The following is a 17,476-nucleotide window of genomic DNA, read 5'->3' as shown; positions in this document are numbered from 1 at the left end:
ATGGAGACGCAGAAGGCATGAACAATGCAAAATCCTGTTCTCATGCAAACAAAGTACCCACTGGGATCTAATTTTTGGATAATGTCATCCTGCGTAACATAAGGAACATTACTGTGAAGTTTCAAGTCTGTAAAATATATATACTTGAAAAAAAGGGCAATAAAAAAACAAATTAAACACAGAGAGAGGGGAAAAAACAATAGTTTAAGTTTGTGATTTAAAGTGATAAAAAGTATTTATATACAAATTGAACTCTTATGAGGGTACTGATTGCTTCGTTGTTAATATCACACGGGTGTTTCTTACTTGTATGGGAAAATTAAGGATGATAAGGCATCTAGTGCGTGGCAGCAATGTTAATAGGCAATAGGAAATAAACTTCTAGTGCCTGCGGCATTGTCAACACACACTTCGTACGTGTACTGCATGTTGTATCTAACTCCCTCCAACGCATTTGATTCTAAATTGGACTTTTAGTAAGGATCCCTAATGTTATTGATAATATAATATAGCATATAGCCTTCCTCGATAAATGTACTATCCAACACTGAAAGAATTTTTCAAATTGGACCAGTGGTTCCTGAGATTAGCGTGTTCAAACAAACAAACAAACAAACTCTTCAGCTTTATAATATTAGTATAGATTTGATTAGAAAATCTTCTCGTAATAATTAAACTTCTTTACTGAGAAATTCTTAAGAAATTCACTTTATTTGGTGAAGCATGTCTGTACAGGTATACTGGAAGTATTTTAGGGATAAATACATACATCTGCTGTCAATTTTTCCTTAATTTGAAATTATTGTAAGTAATGAAAATGTACTGCATTCATTAATAAACCTTCCCACTAAAATTTCGGGTTGTACCAAAATATATGCCCATCTGGTTTTACTTCAATGTGAATATAAATGGATTTTAACATTGTAATCGCAATCATCCATTTGAATGGATTATTCTAAAAAGGTACCCGAGTACCATTTAGGAAGTTTAAGATAAAAGTTGTTGGAATGAAAGTAAATTATACTTTTGTGCTGATTTTTCAACTTGACAATTCAACACAGCCAATAAAGCTAACAGCTTGCTTTTAAATCGGTATTTCTCACCTTTCTGATGACTTCCTAAAAATGGGCCCAGGTACATTTTTGATAATAATTCATTGAAATATCCTTTAGTAGTAATACATCAGCATGAGCATTAAGTTAAAAAGATTAAATCATGTTTTGTTGTGCATGTGTGCCCTGCTGTGTGACTGAAGGGCCAGCTCGCTGAACACTCCGAGCCCAGAGGACGTGATGCTGAGCAGCGAATCAGAGCCACAGGTGTCGGAGCGGGCAGCTTCCTTCGCGGACAGTCCCTTGTTTGGTTCCCCGGTGGAGGCTCTCCGAAGGGTGCAGTTTCAGATAGGTGAGCTCCTCTCCGACACATGCAACACTTACCATTGTATCTATTTAGACTCGCATAAGAGTTGATTTTCATTATAAAGTACCTCAGTTTAAATAAAGTATATTTTCATATCTCTGAAATGTGTTTTACATTAATAAACAGTTTCATTATTTAGTACCAAAACTGGTGGGTTTTTTTCTTCAATTATTTTCTAATGAGATTTTACTCTGGAAGTCAAATGTTCTGCTTTAGCATGACAATTCAAATTTTTATTCTATCGGTTGTCTCCTTTATTTGCATTACTTAGTTAATAATGATTTTTAAGGTTGAAAAATAATGATTGCATAAATTTAAAATTTAATTTCCATTGGCTTCCTTAATAAACATTTTAGTTTGTTGTCAATGTTTGTCAAATTAATGCATACAATTGCACGCAAATATTTGAAGATTTTAAATTTTATGTCGTGTTTTTGTAAAAACTGAAGTGAAATTTTAGTACAGCCATCCATTGAAATATTTTCCCAAACCATTTTACATAATATTGCAGGCTACAAACAAACAATTCAAAGCCTGCTGCTATAAACTTAATTTTGATTAGTTTGATTTTTCCAGGAAGCATTTGAAGTAGTTAACAATACAATTGATTATCATTGTGTTGTTAAATATTTGTTTGGATGATAAAATTTAATTATGTACTGTACTAGCTGCAGTACCCGGCGTTGCCCGGGCTGAACACAGGGTGAAGGGGACCTTTTTCGAAATCAGATATAGTTAGTAATTGTATTCTTAATTTGAATGTCAAGTGTGCAAAATAATTTATTTCACTTTCAGATCCTGACAGACGTTGTTCTGCCAGTGTATAGTTATTTACCTGTATATATCGAAAAATGGTGGTCTGTATGTAATCTAGACTTTATAAAGCACTATAGAAAAAAGCTGAAAAATAAGAGATTACTAATATTGAAATGATTCCATATAGCTAATGCTCAGCATGCATTGCAATGCCTCATTCAGTTTTGTTTTGTAATATGTTTAAAGTAGTTACACATATACAAATCATTCATCCATATCTCGAAATATATATTTATCTCTATTTACATCTATATTTATAAGTATCTCTCTATCTCTATTCATCTCTTTATATCTACATATATACATATATACCTCCCACTATCTCTATCTCTTCTATATATAAATCTCAATATAGCGCTATACATCTATATATCTCTTTATCTAACCCATTTCATTCTCTATACCTCGCTCTATCTCAACTTATCTCTCTGTCCCTCTCAATCTCACTCTATATATATATATCTCTATCTCTGTCTCTCTTTTATATTTAAATAAATTGTCTCATGCCTGCGCACTTAGACAACAAAAACAGACGAAGTGCCGCTATATAATATGAAATAAACACATTTTTTTGAAACGATTCGTGCTCCAACTATTGCAAAATAGTTATACCGTCTCAGAAACCTTCACGGGCATCCACATAACAACTCACCAAAATTTAATCGTAATCAGATAAATGGTATAGGAACGCATACGGCACAAACTAACGAAAGTTAAAGACATGACAAATGCATCGAACGAAGGTGCGTTTAAAATTCAAGGCAACTCTATCTATTGACAAAGTTAAGAACCAAACTGTTATTAGCGCCTTTATTTTGCTAGCCGCTGCGAGCTCCACTAAGCGCTGGTCTCACCAAGGAGAAAAATATGAAATTGCAAGACCTTACCATGTGTATGATCGTGTGGCAGACATAGAAAAATGACACTCACTCACTATTTGTATGTCTATGACCTATGATTTTTTCTGTTATAAAATGAAATTTTCACTTTTTAACTCCCTTAAGGATGGAATTTCATATTAATATGTAGCCTATGTGTTATTCTGATGTATAAGCTATATTATTGTAAAGTTTCATTAAAATCCATTCAGTAGTTTTTACGTGAAAGAGTAAAAAACATCCATACTTACAAACTTTCGTGTTTATAATATTAGTAGGATTTAATTTATTTATTGTTGGATGAAAAATAAAATCTGTAAAAGAACCAAATTTTTAAATAGATTTTATCATATTATTTATTTAGTTCAGGTTATATCAAATGTTTACTTATCTCAAACACAAATAGGTAGCAAAGCAAAATTTGTTTTGGTAACTGTTCACATTCATTTTCTTAGGTGAAGGGGTGGATGCTGGGGGAAACATCTCTGAAACAACTGATGCAGCTGAGCCTCAGAGAAGAGATTCTGTGCCTAAGAACCATGAAAAGAAGAAACGGAAGCACAGGTGTTTAAATTTTTCATTTGTATTTTATAGTGTATAAATATGTTAAGAGATTCATGTTCGTACTTGAGCAAAAAAGAATGCATCTTATTTCATGGATTCATTTTGTAGGAAACTATACTTAAAGCATGTACACTTACATATGATTTAAGCTCATGTGTAGGATGGTTGACTCTGACCTGGCATGAGTCAACCATCCTACACATGTGCTTAAATCATATGTAAGTGTACATGCTTTAAGTATAGTTTCCTACAAAATGAATCCATGAAATACGAGTGCCTCTATGCATACATAAAATAATTTGTTTTTCTGTTTTTTGCTAATGATAAAGGTTTAAGGATATGTTGTTTTGTTTTCTTTTCAATGTTTATTCTTTAAGAATTAAAATTGAACTGTTCTGGTTAGTGTGTTGATAGCCAGTGCTCTGTTGTTACCACTATACCACAGAAGTATATGTGTGTTAGTTTCTCTACCATCTTGCAGTAACAGCAACTAGCAATTGATGGTAATAGGTGCTGCTACAGTATAATTTACAGAAAATTGTCTTCTCTGGCTGATTTTTTTTTGGCCATACACCATTTTCGGTTTACACTGTGTGTCATTGAGAAACTTTAAAAATAGATGAGAGATCTTTTCACAAAGACGGAAAACAAACTAAAGTCAGCCAATGTCTAAAGTTAAATGTACAGTCAGCCTTACAGAATTTCATGAGATGAATTAGTCAGTAAAATGTTACAGACAGATGACACAGTTGGTTGACAATGATGAGACAGTCACAAAAATAAATTAAGATACGGACTAAAAACTACCTTGGACAACACAGTGACTGTTTTGTTTGGAAAATTTAAAAGACTGTAAAATCCATATAAAAATCCACAACATTTAATTACTATTTCATTTGCGAACAATACAATTGGCAGTAAGTGTGCACGATAGCACAACTTACCACCATGAGAGTCGAACAACTGTTGCTTCGTCACCGTAACCGGCAGGACTACCCACCTTGGCAGGCAGCCAACTTGAAGACTTGGCGCTGCTGGCCAGCAATGCAGAAAGTTTAAAAATCACAAGTCTCTAACACTATACACTAAAAATTAATATACACTGTGTACAAATCCAATCAGTGATGGACATATCCGACATTGGTACAAAAAAGATTATAGGGACAACACAATAAAAACACAGCGATGCATGGATGAACCCAGTGATGAGATTTAACAGATATTCTGGACATTACAATGACGATGGCACAGAAGATAAACACAGTAGGCTTTCTAAGACCAATTAGTCACTGTTCTTGTAGCATCTGTGTCAGCCCACTGTGTTCATATGTGTTGTGATATTTTTGTGACTAATTCCTTTTACGGAAGTCTCTGTTCTGTCAGTGCATTTAACTTTTTTGTTTTTGGCTGATTTTGGCTTGTTTTGTGTGTGTTTGTGTAATGACATCTGTGTTCATTGTTGAGGTTTATCTATGATGTTCAATGGAAACCAGCAATGGTATAATGTTCAAAAATTTTTTAATCTTTCTTTGGCTGTCAGCATGTCTTGTAATATGATGCCCTGGTGGTTATTGTGCCAGAGGTTGACGTGCAGTGAGGTATTCACATGTTTATTGGTTAATAAGTTTCCAATTTGGTTTAAATATATTTTGTAATAACTGAAAATGGATTGCAACCGTTGGAAATGTTTTTCCTTAAGTAATTAACTCTATTTTGTTCTTTCACTTAATGATTGATTAATGCTTTGAAAAATTGTGTGAAAAGAAGTTTATTTTCATGTACTGTAGTGCAAGGTCTTTCCGGTATTATATGGTTCGGCACGTTCTGTAATCCGGCGCCACTTGAGCTGCTTGCGTTAAGAATTTTTTTGGGAGGATTCTGGCTGTTTGGCTTAGATGCCAGGTCGCATTACTGCGCTGATGGCAATTTTAGTTCGCTCAGAGTTTATCATTTCTGTCGGTTTTCATATCAGAACAATGTTACCTGTTTTCCAGTGGTTTAAAGTTCACATATTCACATTAGATATTCCAGCTAAAACTACTATGAAGTTCAATAATCAATTACGGCTGTGGTTCCGAACGTTCCAAATTATAGACATTTCACTATACTTTACAATTACCGGTACTATTTATTTATAATATTCATATGTTACTGCCGCCAACTTGATGAAGAACTGTGGGTTTCTGTGTGCCGTACAGTCGCCATCACCATCGGCATGCATCACGCAAGTACAGTCTTCCTGAAGAGACCTACCTGTCTAGGAAGGTGGGGCCGGAATTCGATGGAGTTCTGCACCCCGGGGATGTGTCAAACCTTCAAGAGCATGACCTAGACGATCTAACCAGTAAGAATGTCATTTTGTCTTGAGATATTACGTTTCATTAGACCATTCTCAATTGGTTGCACATCACAGCCTACTGGCAGGCAGCAACAGTTACTTTTTAGAAGAACATTTTTGTATTGCATGTCAGATGTGTGCATGACTGAGTACCACAATAGTAGGCACTAGTGGCTGTCATTTTCTGGAGAATTCATGATTAAGTGTAGGCAAGAGTAAGTATCCAAGCCTATCGGATGCTGTCACACCACATGACAAATAAATGGGAAACATTGGCTATATTTTAAAGGTTTTTGCATGTGGTGCTCTGCTGTGAATTTATCAGACAGTAAACTGTGCTACTTATCTTTCCAAACTTCAGGCTTTTTCTCCTTTATGGCTTTCCTGTGAAGGCATATTATTGGCAAATATTATTGAATGTTTTCTGCTGAAAATGTAGTTGTAAGTAAAAAAACTAGAAAATTAACCACTTTTTAACGATTCTATGATGTGCTTATGCATATCGGCTAATCTAGTCATTCTGCAGATATTTGTATTAACAAATACAAAAAAAAAAATTTCAATACAAACATAAGACTTGTTACAACCCAAACCTTCCAGTTAGCTCATAATTGGTATGAATTCCACATACATTAAAACACTTGAATTGGTTGGGTTCATAAGTACTGTTCAAATTTCATAAAAACTTTGCTCTAAATGATTCATGATGAAAATAGTAGTCTCTCAAGAACAGCGATTGGTTTTTATTGCTTTTTTATTATAATTCTTTACCGAAAATTCACATCAGCACAAAGGCTGCATCTTTTGACCACAACACTGTTTCAGATAATTCACAACACATAGCAAAAACCAAAGTTCATTGCTGCCAGAAAGACAATTTTCTTTAAAATGGTACTGAAATGTCTGATGAAAAGATTATTTACTACTTCTTTTAAATCCCATGATTTCACATGAACTCATGGTACAAGCAAAGTACTTACACATTTGGACGACAACGAATTGTACATAAAAAAATCCAAAAGTGTTTATCAATCGGCGCTGCCTGGACCAAAAATACAAAATTTACTTTTCAACTATATAAATATTTAATTTTGAGCCATAGTCCGACCACGACCATTCGGTACCATGATCACAACATGACTAACGACCGACCTGACTACCTCCATCTACAAAGGAGAGGGTTATGATGACGTGTTACCCACAACCAATCAGATACAAGTTTAAGACCCAATTTCAAAAATCAGCCAATCAATCACAAGTTACAAGAAAGGAAACAACTCTGCATGCACATAACTAGGGCCTTTCCCTTCTCTGTCTTTTGCCAATGTTGATGATTCATTTGTCCTCGAGTTCCTGTGTTCGGCGGGGCACCATCATTTTTGTCTCTCTCTCTCTCTCTCTCTCTCTCTCTCTCTCTCTCTCTCTCTCTCGTACACTTCAGGGCACACCTGCCTCTCTCTGTCTCCAACACTGATGTAATTTTACCATCACATTGCATCATTATGCTTTCAAACAAAGGATAATAACAAAACAAGTAACGAAAAATATATGACTACACTAGGAAATTTACCCAACAAGCCAAAAAGGTAATAACGCATGTTAGTGGCCTTTAAAATTTAAATTAAGTAAACTAACAGAAATACTTAAAAACATTAACTAATGAGAAATATGAGCATATTGCTAACATGACTACCTCTGGAACATATAATCGGCTGTTATTCACATGGAAACCGAAAACCTAACTTATTATTGAAAAATGTTCAAAAAAACATAACATTATTTATGCTAATGTTTTATATGTAGAGAGGGTAAGGGCTTACAAAGCTACAGACTGTTTTTCATCCATCCCAACTGACATATTAGAGAAAGTGTTTTCACATTATTTGGGGTTGAAACAAAATGCCTAGTTACAACCAAAAATGAACTTCTTGATCAATTTTTTGATCACCTTTTATCTTCCTCTTTCCTTTTCACTTGATTTTTTGTATACAATTTGTTGCACTGTTATAGATATGAACAAAAAGCTGGACTACCAATTCCTAACTTTATGTGCTAGTTTGACTGGTAAACGCTTTCCATTGAGGATAGTTGCTGAAATTTGTCACCTCTCTTAAGCTTTTTTTCTGCAGGCCATCGATTTGATGATTCAAAAGGAATTCGTCGATTTAAGATACAGCCAAAGATCAGTAATGCATCTGTTGTGCACATTGGGCGCAAGGATGGTCTTGCCCTGGAGGGTGTGTTGCCATTGGCATCACTGAAGAAGACATACGACCATAGTCCACACGAGGTGAGATGCTGATATTTTGATTTAGATAGATTTACATTTTTTGAAAATACTATTGATATTTTATTATGGTGTTTTGAAATGGCTTTTTGTAGAAAGTGAGTAGGTTTACTGTTTAAACCATTATTTGTGATGATGCTTATTAATCTTTAATAAAATATTAATGTGTACAACAGGAATAACAGACTAAATAATATCAAAATGCTAAAAGTCCTTTTAATTTTTGTAGATATTCCATTTGTAGTTTAGGTTAGGATTTTGTGTCAAATAAATCACAACTACCTAACTTGGAGAAATCCCATAATTTTGGTACTTAACAATTAAAGTTTTTTATACAGAACTGTTACTAATTGTAAGATATTTTGTTGGTATCTGAAAAATATCCAAATTCCATTAATATGAGGTACCTACTTTGTAATGAATTAAGTTCCATATTTATTGTAAATTGACATGTTAGGGTGTAATTTTTTTTATATATAAACAGACTGAAATTATTACTAACAGAAGGTGTTCAAAAGTTCATTGATGAATAATTTTCTATAGCAAAAATATAATCATTTAAGTTCTTGTTATCATGATGCTTGGGGGTTAACAATCTCATAATTCTCATGCTTCCACTAAAAATTTTTCTTTCACATGACATTTAGATATTTGTTCAACTGGATGAGCTGCATGGTCTGGGTGATGAACGTGAGTGGAAAGAGACAGCTCGTTGGATCAAATACGAAGAGGATGTGGAGGAAGGAGCCGACCGCTGGGGCAGGCCACACGTGGCTTCCCTCAGCTTTCACTCGCTGCTGAATCTGCGACGTTGCCTGGAGACTGGTAATCACACTACCATTCATTCACAGACTCCCAACTGGATTATCCTTACCCTCTAAGATCCATCATAGTGACTCTTCAAGTCTTACTCAGCCCTTATGCAGACTTGACTATGCCCTGTGATGCTGACATGAGCAGACTCTTAAAATGATGTCGTACATGCCGCCCTCAGACTTCATTCTAGTGACTACTAACTTTCTCATCTGACTAACTTATATCTGCTACTGACATATCTTCTACAGACATACCTTCTACAAACTGAAACTTAACTTCTCACTACACCTATAAGAAGCACTGACTAAGCAAATCTATCAAAACTCTTTTTAATACTTGATTTAATTTTGCCAGGAAATATGTTATAATTTTATTTGAAGCTTCTTTTTTTTTTTCCTGTATATTTTGCTCGAATAAAGTCGGTTACTTAAAAAAAATATCAAAATGTGGCACACTGTGTGCTTTTACAAATGTTCAATATTAATATATTATACATGGTTATTTTAGAATTTTTATGAATGATGTTATATATAGGGCCCAAATTGTTAACCACTTGAACAATTCACACATTACATACATACACTAAATGATGATTTTTTTTTTTTTTTTACTTCAATCTTGTATTTCATCAAATAAGTATAATACAGCTTTGCTGAGAACAATATTTGCAATTCAATTAGACTTTGTGAATATTTTAAACATTCTATTTGGTAATCGCTTTCTATAAAAAAAATAGTATTCGTACAGGCCTACTACCTGACCTGAATTTCACTCTTGCTGACCTGACTTTTCCTGTATCCGTTCATAAAAAAAAAAAATTATTACTGATCTTTGTGCGGTGTGAAGACACGGGAGTGTCATTCTTGATGACCTGGATTTAAAATTCTGTTCCAACCATTCTAAATTTGTTTCGTATGATTCCCAAAAATCACTCTAAGCAAATTACGAGTTAGTTTCTAACTAAATGTTATGGCAGGTAAAATTTGCCAAGTTTCTGTGTTTGTTTTTTATGTTTTAGTCGTTCACCTTGTACTGATTCAAATTCATTCCTTTTTTTTAAAATTAATTTATTAAATAATAATTATAGAACATTCTTATGTTTAATGCACATGTTTGGAAACAACGGTTTGTCTCGGATGTGTTTATTTAATTCGAGTCGGATGGAATGCTTTAGTGTTGCACTTGTTGTGAGGCAGCGGGAGTGGAGTGGTGGTGTGGTTGCCCAGGCGTGGTGCTGCTGGACCTGGAGGAGAAGGACCTGCCCGGGGTGGCGTACCGCGTGGTCGAGCAGATGGTGGTGGACGAGCTGATCAAGCCCGAGGACAAGCCCACAGTGATGCGGGCGCTGCTGCTGCGGCACCGCCACGTCAACGAGCACGACCGCTTCCGCTTCGCCGTGCGCCGCAACGTCGCCAGCTACACCAGCCTGCAGGTCCGTGCCCACTCATTTTATCAATTCCATTCATTCGTGAAGATAGCATGTTACTAAACAAATATGATACCTGAATATTTCAGGATTATTACTCCACCAAAACATTGCCATTTTAACTGATAAATTATCCATTTCACAATACAATACATAAGTTGTAATAAGCATATTTACGACAGAAGTATTTTGAACAAAAAAAAATTGGTAAGTATTTATGAGTTGGAAAAATGTACAGACTCATAATGTAAAAATGAATTGCTAATAACATTTGCAAGATAAAAAAAAAGTAGTATTGTTCCTGTCTTTTTAGTACATACATTTTTGTCCAAACTTCATACTGAATAAGTAATATTCAATGAATTTAATGTATTAAAATCACTTTTTTGTGATTAAAAATTCTTATTAACTTCATGATTTTCATTGAATTTTGGGGTTGTATGGTGTTTGTTTAACTTGCATTTTGGTGTTACATGATGTATTGAAATGCTTTTTGCTTTATTCTGGTTTTATCTCAACTCACAATATAATCTTGTCCCTACCAATGCAGCAGTAAGAAATTTTTGGCCTCGACATTAAATTTTCCATCGGAACTATTTGAAAAACGTGTCATGGTGGTTTGTTGTGGATGTTATGAATCCCTCAGTGTTTTGTTTACCAGAGTTTCAATTATTTCCATTTAACTGTGTTGGTCAAAATTACTATTACTACTTCTCATTGAATGATTTTGGATGAAAAAATGTCTGTTGGAGCACTATTCACACATAGTGAGTTTACATATGCTAAATTCAACAGTTCTGTTAGTGAATCATAAGCATAATGGCTGTCCCATGCGCAGGAGACTAAAATCAGTCTATCGTTAGTTTATGGTTGAAACTTTGTAGGCATGCTCGCAAATTTCTTCACCATTTGCTCACATGGACAAGTGGGAAAATAACTGTAGGCACTTATGTCTTTTTCATTCGTTAGCAAAGTATATTGAAGCAGATTTACATGTGCTTGACTGTAATTAATGTTGTACAGTTTGTTTTGACACTCAGAGCCAGTAATAGGTGAGACTTTATCAGGTGTGACCCAGTCCAAAGTACAGGAAGCTGTTAGCCATGGCCATGTCTTCGGTATTTTTTGAACATTCGAGACTGTCCTAAAAAAAATTGTGATTTTAACTAAGTAGAATCAAGATTTTATGGTACATTGGTGTAATGCTTATCTGAACTAATTTGAGCCAAGACCTGTTCGTATTAGCATATTTTTGAATTAGCAGAACATGTGTCATAATGCAACAGTGTGTTGTAAACTACTTCTTTTATAAGCATTTAATTAGCACGTAACACAGACTGAAACATTTCTACAAGCACAGAATCCCTATTTATGTTGATAATTGTGTCAAAATAATTTTTAAACTACAAAATATTTCAGTTTTTACTAATACTTTTCACCTTAAAGTCATTTAGATTAGCCAGATTTTCAAGTTAACGGGGTTGGGATTAGCGAGACTTCACTGTATTTGTTAAGTTCAGTTTAATTTCTAAAATGGAAGTTTTTGTTGTTGGTTTTAATTGCGAAGATAATGAAGACATTACTATTTTACTCTAAATAGTGTTATTTTGCTTTTTTTTATGCTTAACTGTGCATTGTTACTGTTGATACATTGTGCATCTATCTTGTGTGCTGTGTGCTACTAGTGAAGGGGTAGCAGCTTGTTCGCTGTAGTGTTGTACTGCTGTTTGCATCCGTGGTCGTGACTGTTGTGACTTGGTGTCCTGTTGCTACAGTCTCTGTGGCTGGTGGAGGACGACTACGCAGCCCAGGAAACAGAGCTCCACTCAGGTTTCAGACTGTGCACCCATGTAATTGTCTTAGCTTGCTGTCGTCTTGTCTCCCTCGCTAGATGTCTCTGTCCTCTCCCTGTCTACAGCCTGCCGACTTGAGAATGCCAGTCTTTGTATCTGTCTGCGTTTCTTTGTTATGGCAGTATCGTAGCTGTCCTAGCAAAATGTTTTTTTCGTTTTAAATATATCATTTATTTTTTTCTTATGTAAATCCCCAGTTTGCATGGGATCATTGTTATTTTTACATTGTTTCAATGTATTAAGCAGTATTATCCTTACTAATATTATAAATGCGAATGTGAGTTTGTTTTTTTGTTTGTTTATTTGTTACGCTTTCATGCGGAAACTACTCAACCGATCATCATGAAATTTTGTGCGCATATTTTCAAGGGTATAGTAAAGGACATTAGACACTTTTTACAAAAAAAATATATATATAAATATTTTTCCGAAGGGCAAAAAAATTTATATTGGTATGTATGATCGTCCGACTGAGAGTTTGAGTAATTTGAATGAAATTTAACGCCATCAGGCACTTAAATAAGTTAATTAAATAATTTGCCAATCTAATACTGTAATACTGGTGGTCAATTTACTATTCAATTTTTTATAGCATCTGCTTCCACATTTATTTTTATTTTTTTGTCACTACCAAGCAATACTTAAACTTTTTTAATTTTTGAGGTTAGGTGTTTGTTTATTTTATTCTCACTCTATTTTCAGTATTGACTATTTTCTTTTTTCTAAATGTCTTGCAAATGTAAATCCAACCTGTCTAAGAATTCATCTCGGGCCCAGGGGGCAAAAATTTTCGATCTCAAGAATCTTCCGTTCATGCAGAATTAAGAAGATGAGAACAAGCGAGGCGGCAATCTGCTTTGAGAGCTGATGAAACAAATTCTCGGAGACAAGAAAGGTTAGAGGGCCAAGCCGACTGTCAAGCTTCTTTGAGAGCAACTGAGACGCCTCTTCAAGCACGGATTTGTTTAGATGAGCAAGCTGAACGCCAAGTTTAGTTTTGCTGTTAACGTCAACAAAGGCAAGGGCAAACATTGCAGGTAGCAGGGGTGAATTTGGCAAAGCCATGCTTTTCCCATGGCCAACTATATGTAACCTGTTCGCTGTGTCCAATGCCCGAAATCTACACATATTTTCACCGAAAAGAAAAACATATAACATAGTACTATACAGGAAAATCCTAGAATAATACTCTGATTTAAGCTCTTTTAAAGAAAAATTAATTTATTATACGTTAATACTTTGAACTTTTTAAAATTATTTATTTTTGGTTATAGTGAAGCATATTTAAAATAAAGCATGTTTTCATTTTTTCAAGCTAAATTGTATGTTAGAATTTTTAAATACTGATGATCCCAGTCATGCAATGAAAAAACAATTACCATATTATTTTATTTGCAATGATCTTTGATACTTATTTAAGGACATCAATGCGAGCGAAGCCATGGGTAAAAGCTAGTATTATATATTTTAAAAGTTCTTAGGCATATTTTTGGCCAAGGTACACTATAGTACAGGGGTCATCAATTAGTTTCGCTCTGGGTCCGTTTTAAGAAATGAAATGACCATTGCGGTCAGCACAACATTTTATAGAAAAAAATATTTATCAAACAAATGTAATTACTGAAATAACAAAGGTATTTTTTACATATCAATGAGAAAAATGACATTTTTTGTTGCGGACTATCTGTCTGAAGTTTGGAGTAAAATTGGTGCAAGCTATTGATATTAAATTCTGGAGATGTTCATCAGTAAGTCGAGATCAAAATTTATTCTTAATGAAGTTTATCTTCGAAAATGCTGCTTCACAAATATATGTTGACCCAAACAAAGTAAGTAGTTTCAAAGCTAATTTTTGTAGTTCTGGATGATTATTACCACACACATGTTTTATCTAGAACTCTTCATTGGAAACTTCCGCATGTTTGTGTTTTAAAAACTGTGTTTTCTTGGAAATCAATAATTTCCATCTGCAGAGTAGCTTTATCACTCCCGAAAACAATTGCAGCTTCGTTGCTCCATTCACCATCAGGATGCAGAGAGTAAATGCTGCTGAGGATTTCTACAACATTCTCAATTTTCTCAAAATCTGCAAACCTGTTTTTAAATTCCGATTTAAGACCCGTAATGAACGTCTTGTATTGGCCGACGTCAATCTCGTTTTCACTGCTGATTATTTTATTTAAATTGGGGAAGTGTAAGCATTCATTACCAAGATCATTAATAAAGAGATTGAGTTTTCGTGAAAAACTTTTTACTTCTGACATGACCTTCCATACAAGCTTTCCCTTGCTTTGAAGTTTAAGGTTCAGGTAATTGATATGTTAAAAAATATTCTTCAAGAAAGCAATGGCAGCTACATTTTCTTTTTCATTTAGAAAACTTAAGTAGGCGTTTGCTGAAGTCTGATCACTGTTGAAAAGATATGTCTTCAAGTGTTCTAAAATGCTAAGGAATCTTTCTAAAACGCAGCCTTTGCTTAACCATCTCACATTATTATGCAACAGTAGATCGCCATATTGTGCATCAACTTCTTCAAGTAATGATTTCAATTCACGATGTTGCAGTGATGATTTCGCACGAAGAAAATTTACTATTTTCATCACTTCTTTCATAATACGCTCAAAATTATGATTGAGTTTGCAGCAAAGCACAGTTTGGTGAATAATAGAGTGGTAGGAAATCAAATTTTCATTACATCTTATAACGGTTCGTTATATATAAATAATAAAAAAAGATATGTTAAGTGCCAATTGTAGTTTTTGTTTTATTTTTCAAAATAGAATGCTGCACAGACGAATCCAATCACTTTCAAAATTTTTCTCACTCATTCAACTCGTACATCCGCCTGTCGAGAATTGCTCACAGCTCGGGCGATGAGAATTAACCAAAATTAACGTAGGTTAAATCCTTCAGTAACATTTTAATGTAAGTACACAAAATCAGTGCGGCCTCAAACACAGCCGCACCCAGCGAAAACGAATTTCGCCATGAGCCAAACGCAGACGTCGGCAGCTGCAATTTCTAGTTAAGTGTCCAAAAAGTTCCAAAACAACAAATGATTAGTTTACTCTCTTAGGCATGGCTCTAGCTACCGACGTTAAATTTATCCTTCTCAAAATTCCTGCATATTTGGTAAGAAGCCACCGAACGCGCCCTCCTGGTGCAGCGATCGACATACGACTGGTGAAGTGATGCCACCTTCTTCATCACGCAGGAAGGAGAAGTCACATGACCTCACCGACCAATCACACACTCTCTCACACACAATTCAAATCACAAGCTAATAACAGTACACAACATAAGCACTGAAAACCATTTTCCATACATATAGACAGGGACTTCCCATTTTCCGACCTTTCTTAATTTTATCAACAACGTCTGACCTTGGTTTCCCATGCTCCGAAGAAATATCGTTTCTGTCTCTCTCTTGGTGGGGAATCACCGTTTTTATCTCACTCGCACTCATTGGTCTCATACCTGTCTCTTTCTAATACATCCCACACCAAGTCCATTGTTCTAGAACCTTATGTAACAGCCAGTTCTGAATAAAAAAGTAATATATCACTATAGTACCATATTAAAATTCAAATAAATATTGTAGAAAACATTCATACACAGTGTTAGACAAATATAATTAGTACTCAAAGTTTAAAAGCTTTCTTGAAAACCCTAAATAAGTGATTACCAGACAATTATGTAACACGTTAATGAAAGTTAAAAACAGCAATCCAATACAAATTACTTGACAAAATTAAACTTATTTAGAAAAAAACCTGAAAAAGTAGGCCAAAACTGGCAAAAATCCAGTAAACTACTTATTTGTGAACAATTACATAAAAAATAGTAATGATTTAAAATGTCTGTTAAAATACAAAGTACATTCTTAAAATACACAGCAATTGCAAATATCAACCATTAAAAAATAAAAACGGTAAACTATTCTTAGCGAGACTTTTTAAGAAATGTTTACATGCATGAAAACAGTTTAAAAGACAAATATTTAGCTAGGAGGGCAGGGGTCTTGCAACATTACAATCTTGCATTGCTACTCAACAGGTGAAGTAGTCTTTTTTTATTCCCAACCATTGCTGGCGCACTGTCAGTAGTTACCGATAAAAGCTTTTTCAAATCTAACTCATCTTTATCAAAATAATCCATCACTGCTTTGATCATGTCTTCTCCTCGGGTTCTTCCTAATAGCGGCAAAAGAGCCAATATCTCCTCAACAAAAGTTTCTATCGTTTGGTCCAGGTAGCGTACAAAAATAATTAACTGTGCCGTATCAGTGACATTGCACGATTCATCCATAGCCAAGGCGTAATAGTTTGCATTATTTAACTGCCGCTTCACATCACAATGATTTTCTTCTGCCAAAACGTGTGTATTTCTGGTGCTAGTTGAAGCAAATAACGGAATCTGTTGTATCGTCTCAACAACATCCTTTTTGTTCTCAAATAAAGCATTATCCGCCTCTAGAAAGCATTCTTTAACTACATCAGCATCAGTAAATGGTTTCATATGCTTAGCAAGAGTCCAATAAACACGTAAAAAAGCCTCACCACATTTTTCCTGCTCAGTCATTGAGCAACTTATGATCTGGGTCGAAGATGAGTAACTTGATAGTAAACTTGCAATTTTAGACTTACGCAGATCACTACCAAGTGGAAAGTTTTCAGCAAATGATTTGTGTTTGGTATCATAATGTCGTTTCATATTCGAGCTTTTAATTAACACCACTGTTTGGTTACAAATCAAGCACATTGTTACTGCTCCAGCACGATTTGGCAGCGTAAAACAATATAAATCGGTCCATTCTGGCAAAAACTGTCTATTTTTATCTTCAACTTTTCTTTTTTTCGGTTCCATAGTAATAAAACTCGCTAATGTAAACAGGTAGGTACTTAAACTCTTAATGTAGACATGCTAACGTAATATTTCAAGCATGTGAATCGTCGCGGCGTCTGTCACTCAAAATTAAAACAAAACACTGACCCCCCCGGCGGCCGGCGGCACGATCGCGTGATTACTCCCGCCCTCGCGCTTCCCTCCGCGACAATCAACGCTTTCGCAATCCGCGAA

General features: G+C 34.8%; 1 protein-coding gene across 6 annotated transcripts in view; it reads left to right on the top strand.

Annotated features, from left to right (window-relative positions):
* Positions 1-17,476, top strand: part of LOC134543716 (band 3 anion transport protein) — a 337,233-nt gene that overhangs the window by 267,194 nt on the left and 52,563 nt on the right. For all 6 annotated transcript variants that reach the window (XM_063388400.1, XM_063388397.1, XM_063388398.1 and 3 more), the window contains 6 exons: positions 1,256-1,404; positions 3,569-3,677; positions 5,876-6,021; positions 8,145-8,305; positions 8,950-9,127; positions 10,345-10,550. In XM_063388400.1, coding sequence (XP_063244470.1) covers positions 1,256-1,404; positions 3,569-3,677; positions 5,876-6,021; positions 8,145-8,305; positions 8,950-9,127; positions 10,345-10,550 — 949 coding nt within the window. The remainder of the gene's footprint in view (positions 1-1,255; positions 1,405-3,568; positions 3,678-5,875; positions 6,022-8,144; positions 8,306-8,949; positions 9,128-10,344; positions 10,551-17,476) is intronic.

This window comes from Bacillus rossius, chromosome 1 (genome assembly GCF_032445375.1).
Source record: "Bacillus rossius redtenbacheri isolate Brsri chromosome 1, Brsri_v3, whole genome shotgun sequence".
Classification (NCBI taxonomy): domain Eukaryota; kingdom Metazoa; phylum Arthropoda; class Insecta; order Phasmatodea; family Bacillidae; genus Bacillus; species Bacillus rossius.
Note: the sequence above shows the minus strand (reverse complement) of the source record. Positions and strands in the feature narration are given on the sequence as shown.